This window comes from Borostomias antarcticus (assembly GCF_949987555.1).
Source record: "Borostomias antarcticus genome assembly, chromosome: 8".
Lineage (NCBI taxonomy): Eukaryota > Metazoa > Chordata > Actinopteri > Stomiiformes > Stomiidae > Borostomias > Borostomias antarcticus.
Genome location: NC_140241.1, coordinates 30,448,186 through 30,467,949, shown reverse-complemented (window position 1 = coordinate 30,467,949; position 19,764 = coordinate 30,448,186). Strand labels below are relative to the sequence as shown.

The 19,764-nt window shown below is 42.0% G+C and overlaps 2 protein-coding genes across 2 annotated transcripts; both read right to left on the bottom strand.

The window, feature by feature from the left end:
* Nucleotides 1-3,197: 3,197 nt before the first annotated feature.
* Nucleotides 3,198-3,770, bottom strand: LOC311312630 (transmembrane protein 217-like; the record flags this gene model as incomplete). The annotated part of the gene is made up of 1 exon (XM_084442593.1): nt 3,198-3,770. The coding sequence occupies one exon, from the start codon at nt 3,768-3,770 to the stop codon at nt 3,198-3,200; it is 573 nt and encodes a 190-aa protein (XP_084298719.1).
* A 5,187-nt stretch (nt 3,771-8,957) lies between these two features.
* Nucleotides 8,958-18,652, bottom strand: st8sia4 (ST8 alpha-N-acetyl-neuraminide alpha-2,8-sialyltransferase 4). The gene is made up of 5 exons (XM_084442257.1): nt 18,583-18,652; nt 15,868-16,005; nt 13,878-14,135; nt 12,240-12,533; nt 8,958-9,493 (listed from the first exon to the last, which is right to left on the bottom strand). The coding sequence occupies exons 2-5, from the start codon at nt 15,975-15,977 to the stop codon at nt 9,214-9,216; spliced, it is 942 nt and encodes a 313-aa protein (XP_084298383.1). The 5' UTR covers nt 15,978-16,005; nt 18,583-18,652; the 3' UTR covers nt 8,958-9,213.
* Nucleotides 18,653-19,764: the final 1,112 nt, after the last annotated feature.

Sequence of the window (19,764 nt, the reverse complement as noted above, 5' to 3'; positions counted from 1 at the left end):
TAAACAGACTATCTCCCTCTAAAACTACCTAAACAGACTATCTCCCTCTAAAACTACCTAAACATCTAAAACTACCTAAACAGACTATCTCCCTCTAAAACTACCTAAACATCTAAAACTACCTAAACATCTAAAACTACCTAAACAGACTATCTCCCTCTAAAACTACCTAAACATCTAAAACTACCTAAACAGACTATCTCCCTCTAAAACTACCTAAACATCTAAAACTACCTAAACATCTAAAACTACCTAAACAGACTATCTCCCTCTAAAACTACCTAAACATCTAAAACTACCTAAACAGACTATCTCCCTCTAAAACTACCTAAACATCTAAAACTACCTAAACATCTAAAACTACCTAAACAGACTATCTCCCTCTAAAACTACCTAAACATCTAAAACTACCTAAACATCTAAAACTACCTAAACAGACTATCTCCCTCTAAAACTAACTAAACATCTAAAACTACCTAAACATCTAAAACTACCTAAACATCTAAAACTACCTAAACAGACTATCTCCCTCTAAAACTACCTAAACACATAATCTCCCTCTAAAACTACCTAAACATCTAAAACTACCTAAACATCTAAAACTACCTAAACATCTAAAACTACCTAAACAGACTATCTCCCTCTAAAACTAACTAAACATCTAAAACTACCTAAACATCTAAAACTACCTAAACATCTAAAACTACCTAAACAGACTATCTCCATCTAAAACTACCTAAACACATAATCTCCCTCTAAAACTACCTAAACATCTAAAACTACCTAAACATCTAAAACTACCTAAACATCTAAAACTACCCAAACATCTAAAACTACCTAAACATCTAAAACTACCTAAACATCTACAACTACCTAAACATCTAAAACTACCTAAACAGACTATCTCCCTCTAAAACTACCTGAACATCTAAAACTACCTAAACATCTAAAACTACCTAAACAGACTATCTCCCTCTAAAACTACCTAAACATCTAAAACTACCTAAACAGACTATCTCCCTCTAAAACTACCTAAACATCTAAAACTACCTAAACAGACCATTTGATAAAACTACCTAAACAGACAATTTGATAAAACTACCTAAACAGACAATTTGATAAAACTACCTAAACAGACTATTTGATAAAACTACCTAAACAGACTATTTGATAAAACTACCTAAACAGACTATTTGATAAAACTACCTAAACAGACAATTTGATAAAACTACCTAAACAGACAATTTGATAAAACTACCTAAACAGACAATTTGATAAAACTACCTAAACAGACTATTTGATAATGGTGAAAAATGACACGGTGCCCTATATGGCAGCGATTAATGGTCTCTGAATGATCATTGTAGGATACTGTAAGAACATTATTGACTGTATCTCTTGCCAGGATTTGAGCTTTCCAGGGATTAAGGTTTACATGTGTCCTAGGTGCGCACTGCACTGGACACATTTCTTAGAAACTCGAGTTGTTCACAGCAACACCATTTTTTTAAAACTAATTTTTTGACCTTGTAGCATGCATATTACATGTAAAAACCTACTCTTCTCTGAGACAAAATACTTGTATGAAGCAATTTAGTCCTAACCCATAAGCACAACTTTCTGACACTGAACTAATTTTGTTAAACACAAATGCTAGAGTAGTATAAAATAGGCCTACTGGTTACCAATTAATACTAAATATTTGTATTGCAAATGATCAATATCTGGCAAGTACCGTTGAGACAGGTGGTGTTAACAACTGGTGCTGGTACAGACGAGAGAAAAACCCCAGCCCAATGGCTGTCAAACCCAATTTGTGCCTGGCAGGCAGGGAAATTATAAAGGAAAATGAAAAGACGAACAATGATGCTCTGCACAAGTGTTATCTTGGGACCGCCATCCACTATTGTTAGTCTAACAACAGGTCACGTGACATGACCTAGATTTCTTGGACTCTAGCTCCCCTTTTGATGTACTATGTCTGATGCAGCTTTTGTGTGCCCTCTCAGGGAATCTTTACAAAGTCAAATTAGTATAAATTACCTTTTATGTAAGAGAGATCAATTATGGAGTAACACATAGGTCTGCCACTAATTATATAAATGATGGTTGATATGAATTGGTTGAAGTTGAATGTTGATTAACTTGAATAACATAAGTGCAGCTCTAAGTTCATACTCTGCACTCACTGAAACATCACTGAATGCAGCTGGTGAAATAATGAACACAGGGTTCCAGAGCACCTTTTCAGAAGTTAAAATTCAAGCATTTTCAAGGACCATTATCAAGAATTTTCCCGCACTAGGCTTACTTGTCACTATGAACACTGAAATGTTTGAGTTTGCATCCGTTTCTAGCAATCATGTTCACTGTCATAATCAACAAAATAGCATAGTTTATTTGGCATATAATGACAATACAGGTGCCATGTACAATGAACTGGTAGCTGTGCCCAACATAGGGCTTGAAACTATGGCCCTGAAATTAAGTCTCTCTTGCTCTACGGGCTGAGCTAGCCGGGCTATACAGTACAGATACTCACCTGATACTAAATCAAGCTCTATTTGTATTTCTCAATGTCTATTGTATGCAGGGCACAGCAGTGGTAGAGCGGGTCGCCGTGACCGTAGGGTCAGCGGTTCGAACTTCCAATCAAAACTGTACTTAAGGATTTTTATTTTGTACTTATAAAAAAAAAAACTCCAGTTCCAATATCAGTAGACAGTGAACATAAGGATCAGAACTGATTGCAGTATTTATATTGTGTTATATAGTATGTCCAGATTGAACCAGATCAGCCCCAACAGATTCTGTCCTACGGTCCTATTATGAAACACATTCCCTAGAATAAAAGTATTGAGACAACTGAGTTTTGCAATAATGAATTATGTATTATGCATGTATTTTGAGAGATATAGGTTGCATGTCACAGAGATAGTAACATACAGTATAGTACAACAGTACATTCAAGCTACTCCTCAATGTTATACTTTCTGTAGGTAAGCTGTTGGTAAGATGACATTTCTTCATTTGAGTGTCTAAGGGGACACCTGTGAGAAAGAAAGAACCATTTCAGTAATACTGAAAAATAATGGAACATCTGTAAGCACTGTAAAAAAAAAAAAAAAAAAAACCCAGCAACAACAAAAAAGTTTGTCATGTTTCTCACATGCCAGTGTCTTTCTGGGCTCGCCATTTCAAACTCCATCATCAAAAGCCTTGAATTTCAGACGAAGCGCCGGCCCGCCTGGTGTAGCCCCCGGAGCACCTCCTTCACGCTGCCGAACCCCAGGCCGACGCTGCTCCTTCTGCACCTCCAAACCAAATGTGATTACAAAGGCCAGCCAGAAGGGGTCTCCCACCAGCCTGCACACGATCCCACACCAAGCCAGCGGACTCAGCTTCAGCCCCACAGCCTGCATCTCCAAGTGGATTAGAGAGGTGACCACCAACAGGGTTATATCATACAGAACCAGCCAGGACACAAATCCCAGGATGCCAAAGCGCCAGTGGGCCCATATAGCTCCCAGCAGACACACCGACAGCAGAAGGGTGGTGCTCTCCAAGGCCAGCAGGGAGTAGTAGTAGTCAAAGCATAGCTGGGGCAAGAGTGGGGAGCCTGTTGCATTCACAGTCTCCCTGGCTATGCGCAGATGACCAGTCTCAAAGACCATCTGCATGATGCCCACCATAATGAAGTACATTCCCCCCACTATGGAGCCCTGGTGAGGGGTCATGCCACACAGGCCAGAGGACGGGAGCAGTTTCATGGTGACCACGAAGGGAGAATAAGCAGGAGGGAGAATGAGGAAACAGAGCTGGCAGTATCTGCAAAGGGACACAGCGGAGGGGAGGCAGAGAAGTTGGAAAAATGAGTTAGTGTTAGGCTTGTCTCATTCAATCATCACAGTTCAGAAACCATCAGGTTGTAAGAATGTCCAAAGCCACGGCCTCTCAAGAGCATAGCCACACCACTGATGAGTTAGCTAACATAGGCCTAACTTACATTTCATATAAAGTAGCAGGTTAGCCATGTGAAACATTACATTAATAGTTAAGTTAACGTTAGCTAGCTACAACCGAGATCGTTAACTGAGATAACTGGGAGACTAGCTAGGTTAACCAACGTTACACCAACCACCTGGTATGAAACTGTTTAATGATTAGTCTTGGCTACTTTATACACCCACTAAATTACTGTCACATCCTATTGATAGCTTAATAGGAAAGGGAGCTAACGTTAGCCAGCGTAACTAACAAGCTAACGTTAGTTAATCCTAGCTAGCTAGCTAGTTAGCTAATGCTTCGTGGTACATTGTTAGCTAGCTAACGTTAGCTTGCTCAACGATCACTAGCCTACGTTTAAATTTACTCACTCATGCAGTGGGGCTCAAAGTCTGTTGAGGTGGGTTGACTAGATAACTTGCTAACTTCCACCGTTATACAACTGCTCCTGTTCTATTTCAGCTATGTCTGTTGACAACCGTTGTTGGGCAGCCATCCAGCTAATCTACACCTAGCACACAGCTAATCTACACCTAGCACACAGCTAATCTACACCTATCACACAGCTAATCTACACCTAGCACACAGCTAATCTACACCTAGCACACAGCTAATCTACACCTAGCACACAGCTAATCTACACCTAGCACACAGCTAATCTACACCTAGCACCCAGCTAATCTACACCTAGCACCCAGCTAATCTGCACCTAGCACCCAGCTAATCTACACCTAGCACACAGCTAATCTACACCTAGCACACAGCTAATCTACACCTAGCACACAGCTAATCTACACCTAGCACACAGCTAATCTACACCTAGCACCCAGCTAATCTGCACCTAGCACCCAGCTAATCTACACCTAGCACCCAGCTAATCTACACCTAGCACACAGCTAATCTACACCTAGCACCCAGCTAATCTACACCTAGCACCCAGCTAATCTACACCTAGCACACAGCTAATCTACACCTAGCACACAGCTAATCTACACCTAGCACAAAGCTAATCTACAACTAGCACACAGCTAATCTACACCTAGCACACAGCTAATCTACACCTAGCACACAGCTAATCTACACCTAGCACACAGCTAATCTACACCTAGCACACAGCTAATCTACACCTAGCACACAGCTAATCTACACCTAGCACCCAGCTAATCTACACCTAGCACCCAGCTAATCTACACCTAGCACCCAGCTAATCTACACCTAGCACCCAGCTAATCTACACCTAGCACCCAGCTAATCTACACCTAGCACACAGCTAATCTACACCTAGCACACAGCTAATCTACACCTAGCACACAGCTAATCTACACCTAGCACCCAGCTAATCTACACCTAGCACACAGCTAATCTACACCTAGCACCCAGCTAATCTACACCTAGCACCCAGCTAATCTGCACCTAGCACCCAGCTAATCTACACCTAGCACCCAGCTAATCTACACCTAGCACCCAGCTAATCTACACCTAGCACCCAGCTAATCTACACCTAGCACCCAGCTAATCTACACCTAGCACACAGCTAATCTACACCTAGCACCCAGCTAATCTACACCTAGCACACAGCTAATCTACACCTAGCACACAGCTAATCTACACCTAGCACACAGCTAATCTACACCTAGCACCCAGCTAATCTACACCTAGCACACAGCTAATCTACACCTAGCACACAGCTAATCTACACCTAGCACCCAGCTAATCTACACCTAGCACCCAGCTAATCTACACCTAGCACACAGCTAATCTACACCTAGCAACCAGCTAATCTGCACCTAGCACCCAGCTAATCTACACCTAGCACCCAGCTAATCTACACCTAGCACCCAGCTAATCTACACCTAGCACACAGCTAATCTACACCTAGCACACAGCTAATCTACACCTAGCACACAGCTAATCTACACCTAGCACACAGCTAATCTACACCTAGCACACAGCTAATCTACACCTAGCACCCAGCTAATCTACACCTAGCACACAGCTAATCTACACCTAGCACCCAGCTAATCTACACCTAGCACACAGCTAATCTACACCTAGCACAAAGCTAATCTACAACTAGCACACAGCTAATCTACACCTAGCACACAGCTAATCTACACCTAGCACACAGCTAATCTACACCTAGCACCCAGCTAATCTACACCTAGCACACAGCTAATCTACACCTAGCACACAGCTAATCTACACCTAGCACACAGCTAATCTACACCTAGCACACAGCTAATCTACACCTAGCACACAGCTAATCTACACCTAGCACACAGCTAATCTACACCTAGCACACAGCTAATCTACACCTAGCACACAGCTAATCTACACCTAGCACACAGCTAATCTGCACCTAGCACACAGCTAATCTACACCTAGCACACAGCTAATCTACACCTAGCACACAGCTAATCTACACCTAGCACACAGCTAATCTACACCTAGCACACAGCTAATCTACACCTAGCACACAGCTAATCTACACCTAGCACACAGCTAATCTACACCTAGCACCCAGCTAATCTACACCTAGCACCCAGCTAATCTACACCTAGCACCCAGCTAATCTACACCTAGCACCCAACTAATCTACACCTAGCACACAGCTAATCTACACCTAGCACACAGCTAATCTACACCTAGCACACAGCTAATCTACACCTAGCACACAGCTAATCTACACCTAGCACACAGCTAATCTACACCTAGCACCCAGCTAATCTACACCTAGCACACAGCTAATCTACACCTAGCACACAGCTAATCTACACCCAAGGTATACTCTTTGTCATAATTCACAGGTGTTTTATTATAGTTTCAAATTTTCATGACTTTGTCAAAGAATTTGTTCCAAATGTCTTCATACCATTGATTTCTGTTTCTGTTTGTGAATAATCGTATAATAATAATAATATGTAATTTATTATATAAATAAAGTCTTCCCCCTCCAATTGCCTGCGAGCAGGGAACTCTTGTAATAGCTGTGGAGTCGGGCTCTTCTCTCTACATGCTTCCCAGAGCTGTTCTAATACCCAGGACCAGTAACTCACACCCCGTTGTCCCAACAGCCCAAAAACACCCTATTCCTTGTTCACCAGGCTACAGTACATATGTATGTATGTACAGTACATATATATATGAATATTATTATATTCAAATTAGCATTATTATAGATGTTTATACAGATTGTATGTACGGGTATGTACTCTATGTATATATGTACTGTATGTTTCTATGTATCCAATATTTAGGCATATTGTGTATAGATTTTTTCTGCTTCTTGTAATTTCTCTTGTCATTTCTCTATTATGTATATTATCTATCTATTCTGCTCTAGCTTTCCCACTGCTGAAACCGCACATTTCCCCCACGGGATTATTAAATTAAAGTATATCTCATCTTACTGTAAATCATGAAGAAATCAATTTACAAACTTTATTATATTTTTACAAAAAGACTTTTCACAAACATAGAAATCAGACATTGTACAAAATGGGGAAAACAATTAAAGCTTGTCAAGTTTGCAAAAGAACTGGTATCAAATTTTACTAAAAAGAATGAAAACATACTACATTCAACACCTGATAGGATTGACTCAAAAGGACATGTATTACCTATAAAACATCACATTGTATAAATCACAGATGAACAGTTAAAAACAAGGACAAATATGGCAACAAAGCAGAAAAGGCTCCTCATCCTTCAGAAGATGAATAAATAAGGCTTTACTATTACAGTTCACTGATGACCGTGGTCAATACAATAAGTTAAAGGCAGCAGGCCTGCTCAATGAGAAAATGAATTCAACCTTATGTCTCATTATTATGATAGCCTACAGTAAATGCATCAACATTCATATTGACTTGACATATAACTTATTCAATACCATGTATGTACATTTTAAAAGTCTAGGTCATAAAACACAATTTACAAATTATCTGCCATATACCCAATTTCATAAGAATTACAAATTCCTAAACAAAGTTTGGGGTTCATTACTTACACCATCCTCTGCCTCCTTACATTCAGAACACCAAGACGCATTTACACAATCTCAGCTGTTAGCAACAAGACTTTTCTGAAACCCAAGCAAAAATGAATATCTCTAAATCAGTCAAACTTGGTAAAGACTTGATTAAACTCTTTATTGAGCATACATGGCTCTTCAAGAGGCATAAGCTATCTTTTCTAACATTCATTTAATGACATCATCGATATTAGAGGAAAAATGCATTACATTCAAGCCTATTCAAGAAACTGACAAGTCAGTGGTATGAATATAGATGAATACAGTACATAGGTTTACTAGTGGATAGCATGAGCCTACAGTAGTTCAAATATCTTATATATCAAATATGCAAGAGGTACTTCTGTGTGAAATATGACAAATTCAAGAGTGAGACTGGTTGGTAACTTTGATTCCTGTCACAGAGAATAATCACACAAATGTATGACTGCCACACAAGAATGTTTCCTTAGAAGATATGTCTTTTAGACTATATTAGATATTTAGACTTGCCATGGCTACATTTGACAATTCATACTAGTGGTACTGATTGGGTTACATTTAGTTGTGTTGAATGTCTGAGTTTTACAAAAGGTGTGTCCAGACAAATACATTACGCATGAAAGAGTAATCGCTTAGAAACTGTATACATATTTAAAATGTATACATTTTCTAACATCTAGACAAATATAAAAATACTTTTGCCCTGAGGCTTCCTAATTTCTATAAATTCATCTTAGAAGAACACAATTTTGAAGAAAGTTCAAACAAAAGACCACAATATCTTTGGAATCAAATGTGTGGAGCCTTTTTCTCTCTCACAAAAATCCAAATTTAATCACTGAACGCAACTTGTATCCCTTGTTGTCTCTCAAACAACCTTTGAAATGGTCCATGAAGAAAACCATTGCATCAATTAAATCATCTCATTCAAGTTGTTGGTTTCCTGATTTCAAGTTTTCAATTCCAAACCAAACATTCAAACATACACAAATCCCAATGACATTCTTTGTTTTGTACCTTTATATTGTTCATTTCAAAAAAGGCACACTACTTTTGTAATTGTCCCAAAAACATGAATAAACAACTGTTCCTCAGTCCATGACTCTGCTGTCATACAGCCTCCTTAATCTTCTGTTAACACAATCAAACTGTCAGTTATTCCACAAAACAGCTTCTCAATCAAGGAGAGCACCTCAAGGTGTGCACTTAGAAGTCGTCAACTTCAGCGCGCCTTTGCTATGTAGCATTTTCAGTGTTTTGAACTCCAGTGGCATCCTGTGAGGACCTGCGTTGGAAAAGTAGCGATACCTCAGCATGTCATAGTAGTGGTACTTCACCACGTTTCCATCTGCGTCCCTCTGAAAAGGCCAGAATCCATACAGATGGATCTCGTTGCAAAAACGAGTAGCCAAAGTATACATCAACAATCCGGTGCTGGGTCGTTTGATATTGATCTTGTTTGTCAGCCAGTACCTGGAAAACAAAAACCCAATGTTTACTAAGCTTTGCTGGGGCAATTGAGCTACTTGTAATACATACAAACTCTCTACTGCCCCCACAATAGTCCAATACAATAGGTTGATCCTGCTGGAGGCCTCGTTGTTTTCATGTGGATTGGCAGATTAGACTACCAGTTTAATGGGTTGACAGTTTGTACTGAAGTTTTATGTTCACGCTGAAGGCTTGTATTCTGTGTCCTCTGGGGCCTCGACACATTAATGGATTCAGAACAAAAAGGGAAAATTCAAGTGAGCTTCACAGCAAGCAACCAATGAATTAAAGAACAACTGGCAGTTTAAATTCCCAAGACAGAGGAGTGTTGAGGGGAATACGAATTGAGTGTTAAAAGAAAAAAAAAGGAGCACATCTTTAAACATGTCGTGCAGGTTAAGCAACTCTAAATACAACTGGATTAAATAAATAGTCATTGTTATTTGTGTCTGCATTTGGTATGATGTCGGTACCATGAACAACGCCTCTATTGAACTGGTCAATGAAAACGTCAGGAAATAACAGCTTTTAAAGAAATCACTGGCTAGCTTTAACCCAAACTACTCATTTGGAATAAATGGTGAACTCTAAAAGGCAGGGCCCAACTGTATACTCTTCTTTGTTTATTTAATGAGCAGTCCAAACGAAAAGGGAATTAAGATTTGTGTCTATTTAGTCTGTGTTCATGGACCTGCTAACCGTTTCACACACCCTCTTCAACCAAACTATATTTAGCACTGAGGCTGGGCAGCAGAAAGATTTAATTGAAAGAGCATGGTGCTCGGCTGCTATGGCAACTCACAAGGACATCGACTGTGCCCTGAAAAACCAGTCACAGACCATGTCCCGCCCCCGGGGGCTTGGCACGACACGCCATCTAACCCGCAGGCCAGTCAAGTAATCAACCAGTCAATTGGATAATTAAAACATTGGCCATTCGTAACATGAGCTCGACAGATTAACGAGTGACCTTCAAAAGGAACCTGTCATCAAATCAGGAAGGGAGCGCAAACTCACGCTGCTTAAGAACTGTGCATTCATGAACATGACAGAGATCCAGTCAGGGCCAAACTCAGAATCTCAAGAGTGAGAATGCTGATGGAGGGTCGGGTCCACCCTCTCTCTGAGCGCTCAGATGGAAACGGAGTCGGCTGCATGTGTGTGCGCATCTAATAGCTGTCCGACCATTCGATGGGAGTGATGAAATCGCTGGGTGGTCCTCTCTCCCCCGCTGGGCCTGTGGTGACACACAGACACGCTGCAGGTAGCCAGCCACCCCCCCCACCCCTCCATGCCCCCCCCCCCTAAAGGGGGTGCCTTTTGATTGTTGAAGGCTACAGTCGGGGACAGTTGCTATGGTGTTCTCTCCTAGTACCTGCCAGATTCACAGTGTTTATTCCAAATTGGACTCACTGGGGGGTTTTAATTGTCAATGTGCGTGCTGGGAATATTATTTTAGCCAAACAAACATACTAGTGGAGCGGTTAAGATAGTTTTTTAGGCAGAATTGTTCAGTTGGTGATACTAGCATGAAAATTGTCACGAGCAGTCTCCATGGGTCACTTGACAAGAAAACGGCTTTAGCCACTTGAAATTTCAAGAAGGCTGCTTTTTTCCAAGATGGCCACCACCAAAACGCCAGTTTCTCCGCCATCTTGGATTGGATCTCTTAGCTGTTAACACCCTATAAGGAGACATACACCATCAGACCAATTGGACGTACGGTTTATGAGGATAATTATATTATATTTTTACATGTTCATCATTTGAGAACGTACTGAGCTGTCAAGTACAATCAAATGTAATAGACTACAAGTGTACTACAAGCCATGAAGCTATTTTGGAATGAACAATACAACTGTGTGTGTTGGCTTACATGCGTGTATGTGTACTTATGTGTATTGTTGTAGAATTTCTCGTTTAATATGGGTTAAGAAGCAAAACAGTTCAACAGAGTTACCAGAATTTATTCATCCAAGGATGGTTACAAACACTCGGGTGGCTTCTGGTCAAGCAACCTGCAGCCAGGCTGCTTGGTTTAGAGAGCGCCAGGGCAAGAAGAGTACTCCCCCTTTCCTGCCCACAAATCTGGACTTTCAGGTGTATGTCGTAACGTTATTACATGTATATGCATATAATATATGTAGTAATATGTAGAGAGTGGGTCGTATGCCCACCTCCCTTGTTCTCTGTAAAGCGCATTGTGTTGCCTCCGGGTATGAAATGCGCTATACAAATAAAGCTTTGATTGATTGATTGATTGATATAGTCGTGTAGCCTGACCATCAGATTGAATTCCCGTTTCGTTTCATTTCATCCCTCAGTCTGAACAGCCTCGCATTGCAGCAGTTTTCAGAGTTGGGCGGTGAAGGAGTCCTCAGTGATTAGTTCATCCCCCAACCAATCACATTGTGCCGTTTAATTCAAAGGACGCATTTTAAGGACACTAATTGGCCTGATTGGAATTCCAATTAAGAGATCACTCTGAACGAGAGACTTTCCAGACCCTGAATCACATTTAGAAACTTCAGATTCAGGGGCTGGACCCAGGCTTTTCCATGTTGGCAATGCACATTACTATGCATGGAGCACGTTAGTGTGCATGGAGCACGTTAGTGTGCATGGAGCACGTTAGTGTGCATGGAGCACGTTAGTGTGCATGGAGCACGTTAGTGTGCATGGAGCACGTTAGTGTGCATGCAGTAGTGTCCCCCCCCCCATAACTCACCCTCTCACCGCATGCATGAGCCTCAGAGACGGGTAGGCCGTCCTCACCCGCAGGCTGCGCTTGACGATGAGCTCGTTGACGCACTCCACGTGCTTCTCCCCGCCCTTGACCATGAAGGCCGGGATCCACAGCACGCTGTCGTTGAGCATGCGCAGGCGCCGGACGAAGCGCTCCGTGTCCGTCTGGTTCTTCAGGCCGCCGTAGGCCCGCTGGATGACCGAAGGGTTCATGGTGGTGAAGTCCGACCTCAGGCCCACGTCCTTCGCAAAGTCCACGAGCGGCGCCAGGTTACAGCTGTGCCCAGCCGGCAGGGTGGAGGACAGAGAGAGAGAGAGAGAGAGAGCGACAGAGGAAGAGAAAAAGCAAGGTGATTGAAAGACAGGGAGGAGAGAGAGAGAGAGAGAGAAACATGTTAGGTTAGGGGATACAGTAAGCACAGTGGTTTTGTTGACCTTTAGGCCAATAGTAGTGTTAGTGACCGATTAATTGAGTGCACACAATAACAAATGCTTAGCACTCTCAGCTTTGATGAATCTCAGAATCTAATACTGAATCTCATGCTTTAGCAAGCTAGCAAACTCGCTTAGCGCTTTAAATTGGAAGAAAGCATTTCTCCAATGAATGAACACACACACACACACACACACACACACACACACACACACACACACACACACACGTACACATTTGGTTTGGCTAACAGTTGGAGAGAGATTACAATACTGTATGTTGCATGTCACAAAGAAAAACAAATGAACAGGCAGATTGCTTTCCAGGAGGGAACTGCTTTTGGGACATGTTGGCAACAGCCTGGACTAGATAATTGCATGCATTGAAAAATACAGTTTTCAGAATATGAATAATGTTAAAATGGAGATAGTGACAGCTTGTAGCCCTGTTTCCGTAGCCAGATATTTATCCAGCAACAAGCCCTGTGTAAGCGAGGTGTAACAGTGTGTAACAAAGACCTTGTTGCTCTTACCTTCAAATCCCCCCAGCTGACTGTCAAAGCTAGATTCAGTGTTTACATCCACCCATACCTGTGTTTGTGACTGTCATAGATAATTAGGCTATTTATAGATCTGCCCCTAAAGTATGTCACTAGACATGATATATACATGTAACCACTATTAACGTACAGGTAATCTCATCTCAAGCCATTCAAATCCCTGTTTAGGTTATGAAAGTAGCACTGGGTAAGAGAGAAACCCAAATGAATAATGAACTACGCTGTAATGGGCTCATATTTTATAGGAGCACTTGACAGGAGAGCGATGGCATCCACACGTTTAATTTAATGCGGGCTGCGGATGCATATAAAACTTAATGGCATCCGTTAAAGGCATACAGGATGATTTGAACCGAGCTCCTGGCCTGACCCAATATTTGCCTTATATCCATTAGATAATGACAGCTAATATTGTCGTTGCCTTGAGTGTTTTTATGAATGCATACGTTCTTGAGGTGTTAACCAACTGCTATCGACACTTTGAGAAGAAGAACTTACACTATGGCTATTGCCCGACCCAGCTGTAGTCTCTTCCTATGGAATGTCATATAGAACGTCAATGGCGTAACGCTGCTAGAAAGTCCTTCCTCATACAACAGAACACCCTAGAGAATGAAAAGGAGATTTACCGTATGACAAAGTCATGGCTGTCAATCTCCTTCCCGCAGCCGCTGTTGAGAAGCACCCCAGAGTTGCCGACCACCGCGCAGGTGTTGAAGCGCTTGTTTTTGAGTGGCGAGACGTCAGGTAGCAAGCTGTGCAATGTCTGGGAGACGTTGAGCGTCCGACGTCTGTCCAGGACGTAGTGGATGGTGTCCCCGGGTTTGAAACTGCTCTTCACCACTGAGACATCCCTTTCTGCATCCAGGAAACGAAGAATGTCCTTCCTGTAAGAAAGAGAGAGTGACAGGGCAGTTTTATGGCTAAAATAGGCATCCTCTAATTGAATTGTCTTGAGAGAGCATACCTTTTATATTCAAGGCAGAATCCAAAACAATCCTAAAATGGCTTGACAATGACCTTTAGCATTCAACCACTTTGAGAATTCTGATAACTTTTGCTTACGAAAGTTATAAGAAGAACCTTTTCCAGTGTGTGTACAGATGGAACAGAGGTGTATGCTATAAACTCAACATGAGTTGCTTCAGTCACATTGTTGGGTGGCAATAACCTTTCCAACGTGCTCTAAAAAGAAAAAATCAACGAGAAACCAAACACACCGTTTGTTCATGTTGCTGCCACTGCGTCCTACACATGCTAGGTTTCACATGCTAGGTTTCACATGTTCTCTGTTCTCCTGTTTAGACGGACCTCTACAGGCCATATGTATAACATATCTACAGCGCCAAACACTTCTCAGAAGTCTAAAGCTAGACAAGAGACAGTGCCCGAAAGGTTTCTCAAAGTGTTTTGACCAGAAGAAATGCCGTTGCAGTGGTTTATCTTCAACATGTGACATGTCTTGATGTAGTAAGTAAGCACAGAAAAAATAAACATGATGAATGGAGCAAACTGGCCTACATTACTCAAAGTTAGTTAAGTAGCTATATATTGATTGGTTTGTGCCACCATACAAAAGACTGCATATAAAGTCCTGAAAACACTCAGCTAAATGAACAAAAAGCCTTGTGTTGCACAATAATGACAGGTTTGCCTTTGAGCAACTTGCCATCGCACAGTCTCCAAGGACTGTGTTATACTGTAGCCCTACTTAGACAATTCCCTAGACAAAGAGGAAGAGAGAGAGAAGGAAGGGGCAGGAAGCTATTCTTAGCATGGAGAGCGCATGTGCCCAATGAAAAAGAGAAGTCGTTCCACCATAAAATGAGGCAGACAGTACATACAAATATGAGCTGAAATGTCAAGACCCTGATATCTGCACGTCTATGACGGAGGTCAGACAAGTGACCTCTGTCAGACAGACACTCGTCTATAATTGGACAAGAGGGACACAAGAGAAGAAGGGTATTTCTGATGGGCTGCCACGAAAAATAGGGAATTGTACTTTTATAAAGATGTGTTGTTGAATATAATTTCAGTATTACTTACTATTTGTGATTTATGTTTCATACTACCTGTGACATGCCCAATACTGGCAACCGTGACATCCCCAATATTGTTTTAAAGTAGCACATTACCTGGTAAGGATTCGGCATCAATGTGTTATTGAATGTATTCAAATTGGATTACAATTTGCCTACATCCTCTAGTGATATGGATGTTTTGGTCCAGTCCCTGATCCTCACAATGTAGTGTAATGGAGTGTAAAGCAAAGCAATGAATTTGAGTTCATATTATGTCAGCTCTGACATTGGGTCACGACACTCACACTGTATCCACCAGACCCCTCTCTATGTACACACTCAGAGCATGGTGGTTACTGCTACACTCTCTATACACACACTCTCAGAGCATGGTGGTTACTGCTACACTCTCTATACACACACTCTCAGAGCATGGTGGTTACTGCTACACTCTGGAGGCAAGTGGACTAAATCATTCTTTAAATGATTATCTTGTTGCCTATGGAGTTCTCAGCAATGCTAGGAAAGGTATCTTCCTCTCTCAATGCCATCCAGTATAATACAGCATCAATGACCACACAATATCCTTACCCACCTTATCATGAGGACTAGGGATGAATTGACCTTCCATCCTTCAACGCCCACAGGCAGTGGGAGAAAGGGCCGCCCTCTCCTGCCGAGGCTTTTCTCCGAGCCGTTCACCATCAATCTGGAAGTGCTAAAATCACCATCGCTGGAGAGAGAAGAGGACATAGAAGTCTGTTATTTAACTAGAAAAAACACTGTGAAATACTTGATTTGGAGCTCTTGATTTAGAAAACACAGAAGAAGAAAAAAATGACACCAATGGAATGATCCCCAGAGTGCCAACTCTGAGATGAGAACACACCTCTTAGCTTTCCTGTGTTTGACCCAGATCTGGTAGTGGTATCATGGTATAATGCCTAGTAAACACTCCTCACACAGTGGCTAATCTAATTGTTTTAATGTGACGCGACTAATGAGATTTCTCATTGAGGCAGTTGTAATAACAACATAATTAACTGGTAATGAATAACAGAGTGGTGGCCTAATTCACAGTCAAAACTAGTTTGAAAGAACATTTTATCTTTTGCGCATGTCGGTATGTTCTCATGTATTCTATAGAAAAAGGTGCTTCAATGAATTTCAATTTTCCATTGTTGCATTTGGTCTAGCAGAGCATAAGCAGCGCGTTGCATAATGGTCTATTGTCCTTGTTTTGTCCACCTACACTTGGCACACTTAGACAAGTGTGTGAAGAAGTGCTTCCTTTTTACAGTAACTTGCGAGAGAGGGGAAATAATTACCACAGGGAGTGTCCTCCAGCGAAAAGTGTGCGCCAATATCTTGAACAACTAGGGCTTGGAGAAAGACACCGTTAAAACAAGCATACTTTTGTTTTGTTTTGTCTAGGGGCACCTCCCCTTCGCTGTCCTGACATGCCATGTCACTAAATGCTTTGCCTCTGCGAACAGGGCCTGCAACTGTTCTCAGATTTCATCGCAGAGACGTCTGAATCAGGCTAACCCCTGTGACTCCGCAGCTGGGTCACTGTCAACGCATGATACTTAGTGAGAAAGAATGTGATCCATTTAGTTTGGCAAAATCTCTCTACAGTGACGTACTCGAACAGAGGCCTAGGGTATAGAGAGGAAATCCCCCACTGTCTGAAGAACTTTTAGCAACAAAGAATCACCAACAGATTTACTGTTACTCATGCACACAACCACTGAGGGTACTTCCTATTCATTGTACTCTGCCTCTTTGATAAAGTACTGCCTGGTTAAAATGTGCAGTGAGCCACTCCAAGTCCAAGTAATGAGCAGTTAAGTGTCCTGATGCCTGGGAGAGATAGCAGTTGTAGGTTGTTTGTCAGACTGAGGACATTTCCTGTTGTGATCCACATTTCAAAGAGGAAACCACAGGGTTTAGCACACACACACACACACACACACACACACACACACACACACACACACACACACACACACACAGATACAGTATAAAGTGTGTGATGAAAATCAGCAAGTGCAAATGCAAACCACACAATATCTTACTACCAAATTAATTTTGACTGCCATGAAATCTGTGGAATGAATTAGGGTTACTTGCCAAAAATAACTTTGGCAAGTAACCCTCTTTGTCATACGGACACTCCGGGATATGTCCTTTAAATGAACCTTTCAACTGTGACTTTTGAGAGTAAAAAAGCTGGATGATCTCATGTTCAGACTTGTTCATACAAGGTCACACTGTTCATGTTCCCGTAAACAGTATCACACAAGGTAGAAATTGTAGTCTATAAATAATATATTAGCTACAACCTTTTTAACTGGCTATTGAGAATGTATGATAACAATAGTATAATTTACTCAATCCACACATAGGTGTTAAATGTGAACTATTTTTGACATCTTTAGGCTATACCTTCCCATAAAGTCCAAGTACTGCACTGACCTACTGCTTGGACCTTGAAAAGCTGAACCTAAATTGGTGGTGTCTCACAATGTGTGTGTATGTGTGTTTGTGTGTGTGTGTGTGTGTGTGTGTGTGTGTGTGTTAGTGTGTGTGTGTGTGTGTGTGTGTGTGCGCGCACACACAAAGGCTGAGTATGGGTCTTGAAAATAATTCCAATTGAGTATTAGATATATCTAAATAGTATCCAAAATTCTCAACTACAGACAAACATTTTGGCATATGTATTGGCTATGTGATTTTGCCCCAGTTTGTATGCCTGAGGGCTCTTGAAGGAGACAGTCGTCTTCCTCACTGACACAGAAGCACATAGAGAGAGAGAGAGAGAGAGAGAGAGAGAGAGAGAGAGAGAGAGAAGAGAGAGAGAGAAGAGAGAGAGAGAGAGAGAGAGGGAGAGAGAGAGAGAGAGAGAGAGAGAGAGAGAGAGAGAATTCTAAAAATCTCCTTCAAGAATCCCCAAACATACCACACTACTTAAGTGAATAGGTACAAGGATCCGGAAAAGAATCAACTATGACTCCCGGTAATTGCGAGTGACATTGTGATCGCCGGTTCAGTCCAAACAAAGGAAATTAAGCGTCCATCCCAATACAATACCATGGGCTGGACCATCCCAGAAGGGTCCAAATGCAGGACATTACAAAGAGTCGCCTTTATAAATTTAAACTAAGTCCTAAAACAGTAAATGCATCAAGAAAACGCTTTCTTGGTCATGTCCTAGACTCTAGAAGCAATCTGTGCACACGCCTCATGGTAGACCGGTACCTGAGCCAGGCTCTATTAACCATATCAATGGCAAAAGAACGTATCGTACCCATTGAGTTGAGCTTCCTGATGTTCCTCACTTCTAGTTATTTCTTTCGTCTTGTAGAATATCAGAAGGATGCTTATAGTGCAAATAGTCCATCGTTTCCGCGTGAGGCGCACCATCTCGCTATTCAATTCTGGGGTATTTCACTGAGTAATTTCTTTATTGGCCACATTCGTCGACTCCGAAGTCCTGTGTTCTTGTGTTAAACGCGTTACTCGCACAGCAGCTGCACGCCATGCCCATCCTACAAGCCCCGCTTTGTGATGGACACACCGACTACCCAATCACTTCTCTTCCTTTCCTACACGCAAATATCCCTGGCTGTCTAAACCAATGGGCCTCGGGAGGGGCGTCAACTTTCGCTTTGAAGTTATGTTTGAGATCAATGGCAGACTGAGCCCGGCCAGTCGGAAAATGTAACACATACAATTGTTGCAGGCTGAAAGGGAAGAAGCACGGGTCTGCCTTGCTGCTGTCCGAGAGAGGCATGCTCACTCCGCCATACACGCTGTCTCATGGACACACTTCACACACGCAGTCAATGGGGCGGCTTTTGGATAAGATTTGGTAGCAACGTGTTGGTTCTAGTCTAGGCTACATGTGGCTCTAGCCTAGGCTACAGTGAACATGTGGCAAGGGATGGAGATGGCTTGCAGTACTGTGGGATACAGTAGTTTACAGTAGAAATATATGTGTCATGTTCTCCTTATGGTTGAGATGTGTCTGCCACATGTCTATAAACAAACCAGTCAGCGTGTAGTGTGTAGGCCTATGCTCTCTGTAGATCCAACAAACCACTCACTGTGTAGTGTGTAGGCCTATGCTCTCTAGATCCAGGAGTAGGAGCAGATGCCAGGATTGCAGATTAATCAGAAGATGGTTTTGAAGCCATATAGTTCAGGAACAGAGATGAGGGATTGCACCGTGGAGACAAGCTGACCAGTTGCATCACAGCCCTAGTATGTCAACTGCTGCAGCAACGAGCGCAAAGCACTACAGCTTGTGGTGAAATTGATCATAGTAGGTGGTCGGTGTTCCCAGCCCTACAGGACATCCAGGCGCTGCCTGAAAAAGGCCCTCTGCATCAGCGTGGTCAACAGCCACCCTGGCCTTGGACTTCACCACCTCCCCTCTGGCCACCTTCCCGCTGAACCTGGAGGAATTGACCAAATATGTGGAAAGTAT